At 43.1% G+C, this 18680-nt stretch overlaps 1 protein-coding gene across 1 annotated transcript; it reads right to left on the bottom strand.

Annotated features, from left to right (window-relative positions):
- Positions 1-1073: 1073 nt before the first annotated feature.
- Adh7 (alcohol dehydrogenase 7 (class IV), mu or sigma polypeptide) lies at positions 1074-17638 on the bottom strand. Its single transcript, XM_005357342.3, has 9 exons — positions 17594-17638; positions 12308-12409; positions 9994-10132; positions 9638-9725; positions 9331-9547; positions 7142-7402; positions 5517-5652; positions 3650-3788; positions 1074-1654 (listed from the first exon to the last, which is right to left on the bottom strand). The coding sequence occupies exons 1-9, from the start codon at positions 17609-17611 to the stop codon at positions 1630-1632; spliced, it is 1125 nt and encodes a 374-aa protein (XP_005357399.1). The 5' UTR covers positions 17612-17638; the 3' UTR covers positions 1074-1629.
- Between the last annotated feature and the right edge of the window lie 1042 nt (positions 17639-18680).

Raw genomic sequence — 18680 nt, 5'->3', positions numbered from 1 at the left:
GAGCGGGGGTCAGACTGGGCTTCCTGGATCCCCCATTGCATGAGGTCATGGCTGGGTCATCATCTACAGTGTTGGCCTGACTCTGTGCTTGTTTGCTATATGGGAAAGCTTGTTATATAAAAAGTCTTACTGGATGACTAACTTCATTTGATGCATGCCAGGTAGTTGTATAAGGCTATGATTCTCTGCCAGCACTTGCGTTGTGGCTTATGCTAGCAACGTTAAAACACTACCTTTATGGTTTTTCAAATGTGTGATTGCAAAGTCAGGTAACTTAAGCTCTGAGCCCTCTGGCGCCGCACGGAGATTTTTTTCTTCTGTGTTGAGATATATGGTGTTGTTAGGCAGTTTTAGTTTGTACGTGTCCTTGTGTGTTTTTGCTGCCAGAGGGACATGGGATTCCTCAGATGGGTTCGGAAGAATTCTCTCCCAGAAAGGAGCATGGTTTCCCTTTGGGTTCAAGTCACTCTTTATTGGGAAATATTGGGAAATATGGATTTGACTCATAACTACCTGGATTTGGCTCATATATTCCAAACTATACTATGCTCTTATATGAAAATTCCAAATTTCTGCTGTTTCTGCTCAACTTCTTTTTCTTACACATCATTTTGTTTCCAGGTACTTCAATACTCTACAATGATTAAAATCTCAACCATTAAATAAAACTGCACCTCGCAAACAAACTTGTCACCACAAACCATTTTGAGTAACTTTTGATTTTATTGAGAACTTTCAGTCAGGTGTATATGCTGGTAATCCTAGCTTGAAGCTGTCTCAGACCACATGCTAGGCCAGTCTGATACATACCACAATGAAATTTCAACGCATATTACATGTATGTACATTCCACAGACAGATGCAGATAAATACATGCTGGTGTCGTTACAGCAAAATAGAAACATCTTCATGTAGTTATTATCATGTAACTGGGGTCTTAAGGACTTGTAATTCTACTTTATTAAACTGAATATTGTGCAAACACCACAAAGTGCTTATAGCCATAATTCATATTTAATTGCTATTCTAAATTTTTTGTCTTATAGGCTGTTAATGTACACCAACCAATAGTCCCAGACACTGTTGAGCCTTTTGAATGTCACAAAGTTTTATAATGATAATTCTTAAGGTTAATTATTTGTGCCCGTCCCTTAAGTTTCCCAATTTCTTTATCTAATCAAGTAGTGTGTGCAATTTCACAATCTAATTCAAGTTAATTTATAACACATTTTAAAAGCATTTCTGTCAAAAAAATCAGAATGAGGAGTTGTGTGTCTTTGATGGGTTTTCTCCATGCTGCGTCTACCTTAAGTCCCAACAACCAGGCAAAATTTCTGCAAACAATCCCTTTTCTAGCAAATAGAAATCCAAGTATATGTTTATAAAAATATAGAATTATAGTCTTAGAAAACACAAAACATTTAATGTTACTATTGAGTTCCCTGCTAATCCTTGGCCCTTGGTAAACTAAAATTATAAAGGTTTGTCAAACTCTACAGAGCCTCTATATCTTCATCGAATCTACTTCTGCCTGTGTTTCTGAGACAGACTCATGATCTCAGGGGGCGCTGTCGGGAAGAAGGTTTCCGGGGTCACAGTCACCAGCACAGAGCACCCACCTCTCAGATCTTAGAAGGTCAGGACCGTGCGAATGCTGAAATGGATAATGAACAGCCTTTAGTCATTTGTGCATAAGATGTATGCATATGTGTGCAAGTAGGAGTATGGGTGTATGTGTATATATATGTATACATATGTGTGCATGTATGAATATGTGTATATGTATATATGTATGCATGCGTGTACGTGTATGAGTATGTGTATATGTATATATATGCATGCATATATGTGCTCGTATGTATATGTGTGTATGTATATATGTGTGCAAATATATGTATGAGTATGTGTGTATGTGTATATGTATATAGTTTTTAAAAAAGAAAAATATTCCTTTCTATTATAAAAGTTATATAATTAATTCCGTTAAGGAAAAGTCATCTGGGTTTGATGCCTTCTGTGCCTTCTGCTGAGGGAAGCCCAGTGGATAAAGAATTGACTCTGGGAGTACCTGCTTAAATTGCAATTGTCAACCATAAAGAGTTTGTCCTGCAATAACAGGACTAAGGCCATGACGGGTAGAATGGGAAAGACAATCCAAGAGGGTGTAGACTCCTCAATGCCTAAGAGATGGTAAAAGCAGGCAAGACCTACCTCTCCTGTACCCCAGATACAGGAACTGGGGGAGAGTGGGTGTTGTGTTCTTAGTTACTGAATATTAGATTACTTAATAAATGAAAGGGGGCTTTAGTTCAGTAATAAAGCCACTCTGGCACATTGATAATGGAGAAGGCTGACTGGGATTGGAAAACAGAAAGCAGAAGGCCCATTAAGTTAGTGTCAGCATGCCCAGAGGAGCCAGGATCAGACTGGGCCAAAACGATGATTATGGGCAGGGAAGAGGAGAGACACTGGAGGAGAGGGGATGGGCAGGGGTGAGTGTGTGGGGTCCTGTCTGCAGGTCTCAGCATCACTTTGGACACACTGGGCAGGAGTCAGAATGAAGATGCAGAGCTGTGGTTTCTACTCTATAAAAGCAGAACAAGTGTCATCGTCTGCTTAGATGCACAAAAGCAAGAGTTGTTTGGTGAACTAGACAGAAGTGAAACACTCCAGGGGTCCTGTGCAGGAGGTCATGGACATTGAAGGGCTCAGGTTTGCAAATGTCATTTGGGAAGTTTCTGCATAGGGAGATAGGAGAAGTAAGATTTCCAAAAGCAGTTTTGTTTATTTGGAAAACAACTAGCAACTATTTTTTTTTCGAACCATACTAAAATATTAGTTCTGTGTATGTAAATAAATTTTGACTTTTCTGCAGGTAGAAGCCCATTCATTGTGGACTTGTTTAAAAATTAAAATTTGAACAGTGTACATAATGTTATGACTCTGTCGACTGCATCAGGCAGGGAAAGAACACGGAAGAGAAACATTAGTTCCTGTTATAGCAGAATCCAAACCCACTGCATGCTGTGGGCGCTCGATATTTACACAACCCATGAACATCGTCTATTCTGATCTCACAGGCGGGTCCCAGACTCCATAAGGAAAGGGGAGCTCAACTTTGACTCCTTCCCACTCCACCTTGCTCTTGCCTGGTGCTCAGGAGGGAGAAGAGGGCGAGAGGAACACCCACTGTTTGCCTGGCTTACAGCGCTTCGGGTGAGAAGTCTAGCCTGTGTGAACAGAGTGCACCCTGGCAATGCTCCCGTGAGACCAGATATTATTTACTTGCCTTTTGTAACCTTAGTTTCATCAGCTGGATATGGCAAGAATAATATCCAAGAAACAAAATCCAGAAAGCAAACAAGTTGCAAAAGAGTTTTGGGAACTATAAATATGTTCATTGCGGCACTGCTGGAGAATTCTAGCAGCTTTATGTTTTAAAAAAAAAATGGTCAATGAAATCCATCTTCTGTGAAAAACTAAAGCCTAGGGTATTTAAAAGAGCTCATATAGGGCTGACCTTCTAAGAGAGTAGCTATGTTTCCCTGGCTAGCTTAAATGATCCAAAGAAGGGAAAGAAGATGGGTATATTTATAAATACTGATTTTTAAAAGTGGGAAAGCATCAAAAGACACCATAAGAAACATACCTTTGCCCTGAATAAAGCAATTCAAATCCTTCATTGATGTTTTTGAAAGGCAAGGTGTGGGTTACCAACTGGTCCAGGTCAAACTTCTTCTCCAGGAGCTCAGTCACCAGTTTGGGGACATCATCTCTGCTCTTCCAACCTGTGCGTAAACTCGGGCTAGTTCTGCGTGCATCGCTATGCAATCCTCACATTTTATGGCATTATATTTGTGTCATTTCTCTTATGCATCCTCGACATCCCCCAGTTGAGTCATTCCCAACATACAAGTGAGCTGTATTTCTCCCATTTAAGAAACTACGGCTCACAAACCCCTCCCTGATCCCTGTGTCTCCTTCCTGTTGTCCCACACCTCTGTGTCACACCGAACCACAGAGAGAACCGTCTCCCCTGCGCTCTTTCTGGTTCCAGTCTCTAGCACACTGCCCTTCCAGCTCTAGCCTAGCTTTCTCCCATGGTCATTTTGGCACAGTGGTCGAGTAGGATTCCTATGTTAATTTGTACTCTGGGGAGTCTTGGTGGTTGAAGTCCCCCTGTCCCTCACTCTGCTCACTTGCTTCCTGTCACGTTATCATCCTCATTCCTCATTCTCCTACCTCAGCTAGGAAAAGATCGTTCTGTAAGATAGAAACCTCCACATCTCCCAGACTTCTACTGTGTCCCAGGGCTTAGTTCTCTACCTTTTCTCCTCTTTGTGTCTCTCAGGGTGATCTCTTCTATTCTAAAGACTTCAAATAAGCTGTATTTACAACATTTCTGTGTCTGTCTCTAGTGAGACCTTTCCTTGAGCGATAGGCTCATAGCTAGCAGCCTGTCTATAGCACGTGTTCCTCAAAGTATCTGAAGATCAGAAGGCCTGACAATATATCCAACATTGGATTTTGTACTATAAACATGTGACTAAGAGTGTCGTTGTCACCGCGGGATCAACACTAAATGATCCTAGAAAGGAGTAGAGTAACGGTGGTAAACGCTAGCCATATAAATGTCACGTGACCACTCTTGATCTCCATCCCCTTCCCACTAGTCCCCAACTTGCTCCTTCTGCAGTCTGGAAATCTGAACATGCATCATCATCAATTTAATTGCAACATTAATTTTTTTATTATTCCATTCATATTTTGTTTGTATTCTCCAACAAATTATGTACTTCTCTAATTCAAGGACAATCATCTTTCTCCTTCTTACGCTCTCAACGGGCACTCAAATGGTGATTATTCTCTCTGTATAAGACAGAATCTAATATGAGGAGTACCACCTATGTTCCTAGTGCTGTGTGAAGGTACCAGAGAACGAGACATCATGGGCAGGGATTGAAAATGTCATTATACTGCCGACTGCAGGAGAGTGATTCTGGCCTCATCCTTAGAGCTTCTTTATTGTTTGGGGGGGAAGTTGAACTGTCCCTATGGAATGTGGCATTCCAGCTGTTTATTTATTTGGGCTCTGGGCACAGAACTTTTGCCAAGGTCTTCATGAGTAGGGCATGAAGCTCTCTGTCATAAGTGAGTGTCGTGTGTGTGTGTGTGTGTGTGTGTGTGTGTGTATGGAAAACAATGGATGTCATCAGAATTTTCTGCCATGGAAGTCATCCAGGTGGAGACAATGTCTGATGCCTTTTATTCAGGCTTTTGGGTCACAGGAGTTGCAGATACCAAAGTGTGCCCCCTGGTGCTAGCCCTGAGTCACTAACGGAACAGATTGCTGTCTTTTGTGTGATTGCTATGGCAGCTCCACTTGGGGTCATTTACCACTCATCCTTGGAAGAATGTACTTGGAGGGTGAGGAGATGAGAACACAAACCTCTCTCGCTTGATAGGCAGGAGAAGGAAAGTTACTACTTGCTGCCCAGGGGCCCAGCTGCTCTCACCTCCAAAGACGCAACCCTTCCACGTCCGCCCAGTGAAGAGCAGCATTGGGTCATAACTGAGCATCTTGGCTGATGGAGGAGCGCCAACCACCACACTGGTTCCATAGTTCATATGGCAAGATGAGAGGGCATCAACCTGAGTTCAAAATGAAGGAGATTGTTTGCTTATGGAGGTCATGGGCTCAGGAATGACAGCAGGTGGTCAGAGTTCCAGTAGTTAACATGGTTTCCAACTACCAAATCTAGGCCTTATGTTTCTATTTGATTTAAAACTTCTCAGTGCAACTTTAGTCCTTAATAATCCCTACCAGCATATACCTATTAAGATATCAAGTAGACTTTACTGTGGCCATTGTAATTGTCATTGTTTTTTAGTACATTTAATCGACCTCCAGTGACTAACATTCATACCAACACCAAGACTTCAGATAAGCCTTAGTTGTTATTTGAGCTAAATCAATTAGATAAATTAAATCAATTAGAATGAAGTTTTCATTTGAAAATTAAGCACAAATCCTAAAATATGAGGCAACGGAGTTTCTTTTCTTGGCAACATCTCTGGCTCTAGGTCCATGTTTTTGTTCATTCTTCCTTCCGGTTATTTATTAATAACACTTGAATACCCAGTAGATTGCAACTCCTGACAGTGTGCTTCAGACGGCACTTCTCAAGCTTCCACCTCAGAATGAGCGGACCTCACAATGGATCTGTCTGGCTCACTGCTCCGTAATGTGTGCCCTAGAATGCCACAGTCGCTCCAGAACACATTCCAGGTGACACCAAAGAGGGGCTGTGGCGGTGATGATGAACAGGAGGTTTCTTCTCCATTACCAAATAAATGCCTTAGAGCAAATTTCACCAGTTAAGACTGGCTTTGTCCAGTTTCCAGGACTCCTAATTCTACACAAGGCCATGGCTTTGTAATTCCAAGAACTCTGTGCTGTCAGCCACGGGGTGCCTCAGAGGAGGTGTTGTTCAGAGTGCTGAAGTTCACGTGTACTGGGGACTGAGGCGGGACAGCTGAGCTGGGTGAAGCCAGGGGAGGTTTGGAGGAAGGTAGCCACGTGTAGACAATAGACAACCCCTTCCCTCCGCATCGCCTCCTTAGCTCTCCTCAGTTCTCATCACAAAACAAATTCAAGACAAGGAATCACTTTTGCCAAGACCCCCGGGCACACAAGGAAAATAATGGGCCACAGGATGGCTCTAATGACATGAAAATGGCATGACATGATACTTACATGATCAGGTAAAACCGATCTTAAGATTGCGACTTTCAGGCAAAATTGTTATGTGGTTATCATTATATTTTTCATCGCATTTTTATGCATTTATTTGTTCATGGGTGTGGGCAAGGGCTTGCCATGGAGTGTGCGTGGAGATCAGAGGACACACTTGTGGGAGCTGGTTCTCTTTTCTACATGTAAGTACTGAAAATCAAACGCAGGTCGTCAGGCTTGGAGACAAGCACCTTCGCCCACTTCGCCATCTCACCAGTCCTCTTTCCTGGCCTGAGTCACAGATGTTCCATAGTTGATTATTAATAAGGCGATGTAAAATGAATTTTAGCCTGAATACATCTGGTAGCTTGGGTACTTTATGGCCCCCTGACTCTTGAGTCTTACCATGGTTTCAAGACGCCCAATAACTTCAAAAGTGTACTGCACAGTGTTCCCGGTCATGTCTGACAGCACCTCGCTGATAGGCTTGGTGGAGTCCTTGGGACTGATACACTCGGTGGCGCCTACAGCCAGGGCCTTTGGGAATTTGTCTTTGTTGATGTCAATTCCAATGATCCTGGAGGCACCAGCTGCCTTACAGCCCATGATGACGGACAGGCCAACTCCTCCCAGGCCGAACACAGCACAGGTGGAGCCAGGGCTGACCTGTGGAGAGGAAAGTTCCTCCAGGAGTTAACAGTGAAACCTGGCAAGGAGTCTCCGTGTCAGGAACACAAAATTCAGAGCATGGCCGTGACTTGGGCCAGGACTCCAGGTGACTTACTCAGATGGCATTGACACCAAAAGAATTAGGAGAAGAAGAATGTCTGAGAAAAGAAGGATTTGCGAAAGTGAAGGCAATATCTGCAGCCCTTGCTAAAGGTTTACCCAGAGGCCAGCAGCCTTTGTAGCCGGCGGAGCCCTACCCACAACCCCCTCAGCCCTCACAGGAGGATTAGACAAGCCCTGAGTTCTCTCTGTTGTCTTTCCACAAAGCCATGCGGATTTGTTTTAGGTTTGGTCTGACTGGCAGTGTCTGAGTAGCCATGACTCTGAGTCATTTAGAGAACTATTGTCTTATTTTTGTCCCAACTAAGTCTAACCTCCATGTGATATGTAATTCAATGGTTGATGGGTAACTCAAGGAAGAAATTCTTCTTAAATCACCTTTTGGATTTTTACCTAGTACTCTGCTAGATTAGAGAAGGGTTCAGCCCCTAGCCATTTTCCTGTAGAAGAAGAACAAAGATTGGGTCCAAATGATCGCTTAGAAACTCACTAGGATTTGGGGTTACACGGAAGCTGTTCTGGTCTTCCCTGTGCCCTCCAACCCGTGTGTGGAAATGTTAGCTTTCTGTACCTCAGCAGCTGGTCCTATTTAGGAGTCATCAAGTTACAATGAGGTCATTAGGAATCGCCTTGCTGTGGCTTAGATGTAGTTAGAGCTATGGCTCATGGGCTGTGTGCTGGGGACTTGGTGTCCAGTGCCACCAAGCAAGTGGCTGTGAAATCCATGTGGCCTCATGATGAATGAGTGGGTCCTTGAAGGGGCTGTCTTCCACAGGGATTAATTCGTGGGGGACCTTGGTTAGTTCCCTGGAGAGTGGGCTGTGTGGGGGTCACATGGTGCACTTGGTCTCTGCTCTACCCTGCTGTCTCCAGTTGTTTTTTTTTTTTTTTTTTTTTTGAGACAGGGTTTCTCTGTGGCTTTGGAGCCTGTCCTGGAACTAGCTCTGTATCTGTAGACCAGGCTGGTCTCGAACTCACAGAGATCCACCTGCCTCTGCCTCCCGAGTGCTGGAATTAAAGGCGTGCGCCACCATCGCCCGGCTTCCAGTTGTTTTTTAAGCTGGTAGAGGTCCCTAGCCAGAAGCTGAAGAGATGGAACCATGTGAGCTAGAACTTTTGGTCCTCAAATACCTGTTTTCTTTTTAACATATCTATATTCAGGCATATCGTTACAGCAACATAAAACCAACTAGCACATTCCCAATCCAATGTGACTGGTGGTCTTATTTTTCAAAAATTGAAATTTAGCTATAATGATGCAGTTGGGAAGACGATATAGAAAACCTGGGAGATTGACAGCCATGGATATAGCAAGAAGAGCAGCCTGAAGCAGGTCCTCCCACAGCAGGTTCTCCTGCAGCGGTCTGCAGGAGGAAGCAACCCTGCCAGCACTTTGACTGTGGACTTCGGATCTCCAGGACTCAGAAAATAAACCTTTGTTGTTTAAGCCATTGAGTCTGCAGCCCTTGTTACCTTCTCCCCGGTAAACTAACATACCAACATCAGTCAGCCTTCGTTGGGAAAAGAGGTTCGTTTCAGGACTGAATATTAACTTTAGTGATTTAACTTGCTGGAGATGTTGCAGAAACAGAAAGCAGATCCAGAAATTGTAGCTCCATAGATTTAGAAATAAAATTTCTATTTTGACACCCTCCCTTCGCCCCCACGTTTTCTTCCAGTTCATCTGGCAACATGTATGTTTTCCCAGTGTTTCACTCAAATTGTTTAGAGTTGGAAGAAAACCACCCTCTGGAAGGCTGACAGGCAGGAAGGCAGAAGCTACGCTAGTCAGTCCCGATTCTTACCTTGGCGGTTTTAACGGCAGCCCCATAGCCCGTCGAAAACCCACAGCCAATGAGACAGGCTCTCTCGGGAGGAGCCCCGCCGTCAATCTTAGCTACCGAAGACTCATCCAGCACCGTGTACTCCGAGAAGGTGCTAGTGTTCATGAAGTGCTGGACTGGTTTGCCCTTGCATGTGAACCTGGTGGTGCCATCAGCCAGTACTCCACGGCCTGTCAGACTGTTCGATACAGCAAATGCACATATTACTTAAGCCAGTTCAGGAGCTAGCACAGGGAACTCGAGTAACAGAGTGAAAAATGGCACCTACTCGCTCCGAATGCAGAGATTGCCCTCGGGGTTACGGCAGGCATTGCATTCTCTACACTGTGGTAGGAAGAGGGGGATGACGTGGTCACCTAGAAAGAAAGTAGCGCGATGGGAGATGTCATTCATTTGCATTAAGCTATGAAGTAAGGCAGTGTGGGGGCTCATGCCTGCAATCTTATAACAGTGGCCGGGTGGCCCGGGAAGATTGCCAGGCCAGCCTGGGCTCTGTGGTGAGTTTCAGGCTAGCCTTGGAAACATTAAGACTGCTCTCCCGTGTCTCTGTAAGCTGGGTTGCGTCTCTACTGACCCCCAGTGATGATGTGCTGCTGTTCCATAGCATAACCCAGGCCTCCGTACCTGGTCTCACTGTAGTGACCCCTTCTCCAACACTCTCTACAACCCCAACTGCTTCATGGCCCACGATCACTGGAAACTTGGACACCATTGCTCCTTTTATCACATGGTCATCTGTGCGACAGATTCCTGTGGCCAAAATCTGTTCAAACAAAACAATAATAATAAGCATTGCCCAACCAGCAAGCGGATTATTTTACAATGGGATATGTAACCTGCGCTCTTTAACTCTGTATCATTTTCCCGCATTAGAGTGTTGATGCTAAGAAAGTCGGAGCCTAAACCAAGCATCAGGCTAATTTCCCTTGCATCGGGGACATACAGCATTGCTGCTTTCCTTCCTGCTTGGATCTTGGTTCTTTCCTACAGGGAAGAGGTCAGATTAGCACCAAAGCAACAAGGGCATCTGAACTAAAGGGTTGTCCAAAAGTGGGGATTACTGAAGGAAGTCATTGCTTCTCAGGCATAAGTGAGTCCCTAGTTAAAGTCCTCTGGGTAGCCCTGATGACACAAGCCTGCAATTCCATCTATTTGGGAGACAGAGCCAAGAGGATCACAAAGTTTACATCCTGCCCAGCCTGCTACAAAGTGAGTTCAAGGTCAGCCCACTTGACTTAGACTTGGAGACTTGCTGTCTCCAAGCAAGAGGTAAAAACATGGCTAGAGATATAATTCCTTGCCAGAGTGCTTGTCTGGCATGCATGATGCCCAAGGTTCTGTTTCTTGTACCACATTTACTAATATACACATACATGCATAAATACATGTCCCAGCACACTGTAAATCCCAGAAGATTGTAAAACAATTCTTGGTCATGCTGTTGATTTTCTATCAAACACCACATCAGTAAAAATTCAACCAATTTTCTCTTTAATGAGCTAGATTAGCATTGTTGTTCTTAATGGACAATATTGGTGAATTTCACAGCCAGCTTAGCTGCTTCCCTAACTATATGCATGAATTGGTTGGAGGATTAGTTGGGAAACCTATTTTTAAGAAGTCAGACTCTGGGCTAGAGATATGGCCTCTGCAGTTAGTTAAGAGCACTGGCTGCTCTTCCAGAGGACCTGGGTTTGTTTCCCAGTACCTACATGGCATCTCACAATGGCATCTCTATAACTTCAGTTCCAGGGAATCCAATGCCGTATTCTGGCCTTCTCCATGCTAAGAACACATGTGGTGTACAGACATGCATGCAGATAAACATCCTCTGCTGTGGGCCACAAGCATTATACAATGAAGTGTAGCTGGCAGATCAATAGAGTAACTCGCAGGAGTAAAATCTAATGAGAAACCAAATTTGCAGAGCTTCAGGAACATCTGTCTTTTGAGAAGCCTCTGTCATGTCTGTAAACCCTTATGAAGCCATAGTGCCCCTCTGTTTCTGTGGTGGAATTCATGCCAAAATATCTTTGAAGTGTATAAATTATTCATTGAGCATAACATCTTTCTGTACCGGCAACAGGATGACTTTTCATTTGGCCTTATAATCTTGATATATAAAGTAGATACTGGGTACCTTGGATTCTGGAAAAGGCCTCGGAGAAAGCAAATACGTCTCATTCAGACATCAACAGAAACAAAGCCATGGCTTGGCCTGGAGGTTGAAAATGGCAGGCCCTAGATCTTACACCACCACAGTTTCCCCTTTGATCTAGCCACCTTGGCTGTTTTCTCTGGGGCTAAGAGATTCTATTCCCCTTAATCAGCTAGCATTTGACCATCCATTTTCCTTCTGAAGCTTATACTGGTTGCCATGGCTACCGGAAATGCTGTGTTCCCAGCCATCACTGGAACGGAAGTACTTGGAGAGTGCAGAACACTGTAGTATTTTTCTCCCCTTCTTCTCTGCATTTCTAATTACAAACTCATTGCATAATTAATCACACTTAAGAAATGTGGTTAGTGCATAAACCCCTCTTTTTCCTCTTCTTAGAACTCTGTACTGATTTAAAGCCCCACCCTTAATTAGGAATTGTTGCTTACGTCTGTGTGGATATTTAAACTGGAAACCCTGTGGGGTTTGGGGAAAAATCAAGAGAGACCACCAGGAGGAAGGAGAACATTGAAAAGGCATTGGGAAGAACATAGGTAGAAAAAACGGGACATGATGAAAAGACGTATGTGAGTTGATTTGTTTTCGCTTGTTATAGCTTTCCTTCTGAATCCTGAGAGGTTTAAGGGGGGTGGCACCCCAATGTAAACCTCGATAGCCCTCCACATATGAAATAGTAAATACATAACCATCTAACAGGCAGCTTTCTATATGTAAATGAGATCGTGTTTCAGGTTTATGTGTTCCAAACCCTGCTCTTACCTTCACACGAACTTCCTTAGCCTTTGGTGGGGCCACTTCTACTTCCTCGATGGAGAAGGGCTGGTTCATTCCCCATAGTACAGCTGCTTTGCACTTAATAACCTAAGAAGTCAAGAGTCATAACAAGTGTTAAGCATACACACAGACTCCCTGAGTCAAACGTATCACGGAAGATCACATCTAACACTCTGATTTTCAAAGACAGAAATTGAAGTCTTCCAGATCATCTTGTGTCGACCTTTGTCTGATGCAATGGCCTGAAAAATGCAGGCCGGAGACATGGAATGACAGACCCTTGACACATAAGGTCATAAGCACATAAGGTCAGGGCTGAGATTCACACACTATTCTAATAAAGTAGTCTATCAGTATGATTTCAGACGCGATAAACGAGTGCACCTGTCATCTGTGTATTGCTTATTAATGAAGGCAAGTCTGTAAAATTCTGTGAGGATTTAACCAGTCTTTAATTACAGCTAACTCACTCAGCAATGGTGAAGCAACGAGACAACTCACTTTGTAAGACACTGTGTGGTTTGAAAGAAAATGGGCCTCCAAAAGGAGTGGCACTATTAGGAGGTGTGGCCTTGTTGGAGGAAGTGTGTCCCTGTGGGGGTGGGTTTGAGTTATCCTGTGCTCAAGCTACTCTCAGTGGGGTACATAGAGAATTCAAGAAGAATTCTCAGCTCCTTCTCCAGCAACATGTCTTCCCACACATTGTCACGTCCTGCCATGAAGATAATGGACTAAACCTTTGAAGTTATAAGCCTTCCTACTCCCAATTAATTTTTTTTTTATAAAAATTGTTGTGGTCATGGTGTTTCTTCACAGCAATAGAAACCCTAATTAAGACAAAAGTTGGTACCAGGGACTGGGGTATTGCTGTGAAAGGTCTGCCTGACCATGCTTTTGTTTGGAGGCATGTGGACTTTGGGGATTTGGGTTAGGAAAACAGTGGGACACTTTAAGCACTGATTAATGGGTCATGAAAGGAGGAGCCTGGAAGACAGTGATGCTGAGGGTGATTTGAACTGTAGGGGCCTGGCTCAAGAGGATTCAAAGAATTTTAGTATCTCGCCTATTGGTCATTCTTCGGATGTTTTGGTAAAGAATGTGGCTGCTTTTTGCCTTGTCTGAAAAGTCTACCTGAGGCTAAAGTGAAAAGTTTTGTATTAGTTGTATCGACCAAGGAAATCTCAAGACAGCTTAGTGTAGACCCTGTTGTATGGTTACTAGTGCTAACTCTAGTAAAGATTTAAAATGAAAAGGAGCAAGTTGAGCAAGGAAAAATACAAAATGTACAATTTGAGGACAAAAGGAGCCCCAGGAATTAGAATGGAGCAAAGACCTGTGTTCAAGGATAGAAGCAGATTAAGAAATAGAATAAAGGGTGTGGCAACTTTATGGCGAGATCCCACACAACACAGCTAAGTGTCCAATTTGTGGAAAGGCATTAAAGGAAAGCTTCAAGCTGGTGTGATGGTACATGCCTTCAATCCCAGTGCTCTGGGAATTTAAGCAAGCACATCTCTTAAATTCAAGACCAGCGTAGTTGACAGATTGAGTGCCAGGACAGTCAAGATTAGGCAGCAAAGGAAACCATGGAAAGCAGAAGACTGGTAAATACATAACTGAACAAGGAGGCCATGACCCAGCTCTACCAAGCAGCAGAACTTGACAACTTCAGCCACATGTTTCTGGCTTTAGAGTCAGTGATAGGAGAAAGGGGTTATAGAATCTTCTTCCAAGACTAAGAAAAGCTGTTGAGAACAGGCATAGCTACAAATATTCTCTATTACACTGGTCCTCCTAGATAGGTTTCTTTCCAGCAACCTGGTATCACTCACTAGCTCATGTAACTACTTATAAAATAACCACTCTGAGGCTTAATATTAATTACATATTCTTTGGCCTATTAGCTTAGGCTTCTTATTAACTAACTCTTACATCTTAAATTTTCATGAAAAGGAGACACGTTTGCTCCTAGCAGCACCAGTTTACTTAGAGAAGATGATGGAAATTGAAGAAATTCCATATGGAGTTTGCTTTCATGTGGCTAAGTTAGCCACTGGGCAAGAAACTGCCCTTGCCTTGACTGCTGACAGTGTGCTGTACAAACTGGACATGCAGGACACACAGGAAAGTAACTGCTGAACTTTGCCAAAACAAAATGTGAAGTCCTTCAAAGTTCCTGCTTCAAAGAAGAATCTGTGAGATATTCTAGGCCTGTAGACCAAAGACTGAATTCCATAGTGTTGCAGAGGAACCTTTAGTGACTATCCAGGGGGCCAGATGTCTCTGTCATTTCTATAGTTTTGAAAGCAGAAACTATACCTCCTTTCTACTTAGGTAATATGATATCCTTCTGGGGTCTTTGATGAAGTTGAAGACTAGATAGTTATAGTTACAGTTTTCCTAAGTTACAATAGAAGGTATATATTGAGTAGAGAACTTTAGACTCATCAAGATAGAATAGATAATAGTGATTTCTCTGAATTTGCCAAAGGGACTGGAGATTGTAAGTGTAATTCTTACTTGATAAATGTTCTTATTGTATATAGTTTTACTAAGTTTAAGTTAAGCCCTTTCTTTTTAGTAAGACAAAATGGGGAAATATTGTGGAATGTTATTTTAACTAGGCAAAGATGTATTACATTTATTTATGCTGCATTTGTTTAATGTGTGTTTAATTATGTAAACACATAAAAGGATTTGTTTCACCTTGCTTGCCTGAGGCACCTGATTGATCTAATAAGGAGCTTAATGGCCAATAACTAGGCAGGGGAAAGGCAAGGCAGGGCTGCCAGGCAGATAGAATAAATAGGAGGAGAAATCTAGGCTCAGGAGGTAGTTGGTGGCCCAAAAGAAAAAGTTTGACATACGACACAAGCTACTCCTCGACTTATTGGCCAACTCATGCAAGCTCCTTTAGATGACTCAATACCATTCAGAGATTAAATGTGGGGAACATTACACTAGAAGCAGATGAGTGGCAGAAAGCCACCAGTATCTCAGTTAACATGTACCCTTTGACTAGCTAGGGAAAGTATTTTCAGTTACAGCGTAATCTGGCCAACATGAGACTAGAACCCTCACACCACTTAAAGGCAGTGACAGAGAACGTGGAGGAACTTTTATAGTCAACAATGGCAGTAAAAAATATCACAAAGGAAACAATAGTTCAGCAGAGGCAATCCCCCACTGTCTCATCCTGCTATGTAACTCAGGCTTCAGGCTGGCCCCTTTCTTAACAACCACCTGAGTGCTGGGAGTATGGGAATCTATGATGCTCTGGAAGTGTTGTGTACTGAGGGACAACAGAATTCTCAAGTAGAATGCAGATAGGCCCTAGGAGAGGATACTAAAAGTAAAATGGGAAAGGTCACCTTGTTGGATGTACAGAAAGCTTCACCAAATCAACAAATAAAGTCCAGTCCAATAGTATTTTTTTCCTAATGAGGTTAAAACATAGACATAAGGGAAAGTCATGTAGAGATGGCAAGAAGAACGCCTCCTAAACAAGGCTCCAAAAGGAACCAATGTTCTCAACACCTGTTCTCAGGATCCCAGACCCCAGATGTATGAAAAAATGAATCTCTGCCTTTAAGTAACATATTCCCTGTTATTTGTTGTGGTATCTTTAGCAAATTAATATGATCATCTTTTTAAAAAAAAAACGAAGTATCAAAAAATTAACAGAGGAGCGCTGATATAAGGGAACCTCTGGCGTGGAAAGTGTTGCTTTTATTGGTTAATGAATAAAAAAAAAACTGTTTTGGCCTGTGGTAGGGTAGAGTAGAGCTAGGTGGGGAAAACTAAACTGAAGGCTGGGAGAAAGAAGGCGGAGTCAGGAGAAGCCATATAACCCTGCCAGAGACAAATACCGGACAGAACCCTGCCAGTAAGCCACAGCCACGTGGCAATACACAGATTAATAGAAATGGGTTAAATTAATATATAGGAGCTAGCCAATAAGAAGGTAGAGCTAATAGGCCTAGCAGTGACTTAATTAATAACAGTTTTTGTGCGGTTATTTCAAGTCTAGGCAACCGGGAACAAACAAGCAGCCTTCCTACTACAAACCTCTTTTTCTGAGATGCGTGGAAATACCAGAACAGTTTTGTGGAGCACATAATCCCCCTGTGAACTACCCGTTGTGCTATTTATTTTATGTGCTGTATTCTTAATTATAGTTAGGAGATGCTACCTGGAGTCTCTGAATCCTTCGTGACTGTGAGTCACATGAAGAAGGTCACAGAACTGGTCGTATGGTGTTGCCACTAATTGAAGATTCCTTTCAACTCTAAGTCCTATTTATTTCTATGAGAAAAGGTACTGACTTCTGTAGCACAAAACTAATTCTCGAGATTATCAGTTTTTTACAGGATTCCCGACTCAACTTAAGAGGTTTTTGTTCTATCTCTCTTCAGTTCTGGCGGGAAAGTGTTTTTCATATTCTGACATCCTATTACTGCCTCAGAGACACTTGTGTCACCCGAATTTTAAACATCATCTTCATCGTCCTAAAATTTTCAGTTGACTAAATGCGAAGTTGTTTAAAAGTAATACAAATATAGGTGCCCCACATCTTAAGCAGTTCTGTACCCATTTAAGACAAGGGCCGATCTATCCCAGTCTTCAAGTGGGAAGAAAAATGGTCTTATTTCTTCAATTACTGTCACTGTTCAGGGGCTGTTACCTTCTGAAGGAATAAGCATGCTTTATCTCCCGCGTAGTCCTCTTTTCTAAGAATGCCTACTCTTACACTTTTAGACAAAGGATGTCCTCAGAGACTTGAAAAGTATGATTACTTCGTTGTTGACTTCGCATTCCATAATCAGCCTTTCCCATCCTCAACAGTGGCCACATCTTACCCTGCAGCTGCGCAGGAGATCCTGGACCCATTAGACTCCGGAAATGAGTTGAGTACGCACTGCTGACCCTATGGAAGTCTCCTTGTGGAAACCGTTTGCTCTCTAGAGCAAGTGAATGGCTGGCTTGAAATTAAATCATAAATAATGCCCATATAAACCACAGTTCTCTTTTTCCCTGTGCTGCCTTCCAGAAGAACTTTCCGCATGTGATTTTCAGTCAAATCCTGCTGCTTGCTATTGGCATTCTGACACAATTTCCCCATGTTTCCCCCATATATGCCCACACAACAGCCTCGCTTTTCTCAAGAAACAGCCTTGAACATTTAGTTACTCTACTGGAGTCAAAGGTCACAGAAGTAGCCCCCACCCTTATTAGCTCAAGAGAATAAGAAAGATGAGGTGTTTCCCTTACTTTTCCAGCAGTGCCCATCCCGGCTCTCTTGGGTTTGGGGTCTGCAAACAGGGTTGCTTTCTGAGTGATGCTCGGTTCACTCTGCCATGAATAACAGCATCTGCTGCCTTCAATAAGTAGCGTGACTTGGAGGTTCTGCCTGCCTTCAGCAACATGATTCATAACCTTGAAACTTTTCCAACCCCAAGCTCCACCCTTCTGCAAATCAAGTGTTGAAAACAAATAAGATGACTGTTGGGATTAGACAAAGAGTAAGCCCCTAACAGAAACTGGACAGACAACTCCACTGTGATGGGCGAGAAAGCTCTTCTTACCTACTTTATTTTGGAGCGTATAAAAAGAGGTCAGATTAGTTCAGCTCTAAGAATAAAGAGAGTGCTTCTAAGTGCAAGCGATTATGTAGGGCAGCGATTTTAGGGGTGCGTTTAAGCATTTGGTTTTGCACTCCATCCTGCAGACTTGATATAGCTTGTGGATAGCATGGTTAAATATAAATGAGGGCTAGAGGTATGACTCTGAGATAGAGCCCATGTCCTTTCCTGGGTTCATTCCTTAGACACAAATACACACACATACCATACACACCACACCACCCACCCCACACACTTCCCCCCACACAATTATAATGATATGTATGTCTGTATGAATATATGTATGTAATCAACACAAGGAAATCTTGAAAATCTGTATCTTCCCAGAATTGCTCACACACATAGGTATCCAGACTACCGGGAAATTAGAACCCTACTATACACAAAGGCCTTTGCATTTCCCTCCCCCCCTCCCGCCCCCGCCCTGCCGTGCCCCCAAGTCATTTGGGCAAGCATTTAGCTGTTTCCCTTTTTTAAGCCACTGGTTTCTAGTATACAGCCACCCCAGACCCTCTTGAACCTACTTTCCCCTTTGATAGGAGGGAGTCCAAGGTATTTCCCACCTTTGGCAATGGTTAGTTGTCACACTGACCCACCACAGTCTTCAATAAACTCTCCATTTGCCAGTAAGCTAGCACTACTGTGAAATGGCAGGCTTCCATCATTAGACAAAACTCTTCAGCCCTAAAATACAGAATACAGGCTCTTACCAACCC

This window comes from Microtus ochrogaster, chromosome 21, assembly GCF_000317375.1.
Source record: "Microtus ochrogaster isolate Prairie Vole_2 chromosome 21, MicOch1.0, whole genome shotgun sequence".
Lineage (NCBI taxonomy): Eukaryota > Metazoa > Chordata > Mammalia > Rodentia > Cricetidae > Microtus > Microtus ochrogaster.
The sequence above is the reverse complement of the archived record's forward strand: the minus strand, read 5'-3'. Positions and strand labels throughout refer to the sequence as shown.

Bases quoted from the DNA above. Each gene is read 5' to 3' on its own strand.
- Adh7 (XM_005357342.3), bottom strand. The intron at 9,726-9,993 runs GTACGGAGGCCT...CTTTCTTTCTAG, and splicing joins GGTCACTACAGTGAGACCAG to GTGACCACGTCATCCCCCTC. The intron at 1,655-3,649 runs GTATGTTTCTTA...TATCCATTTCAG, and splicing joins TTGCTTTATTCAGGGCAAAG to CATTCGCACGGTCCTGACCT.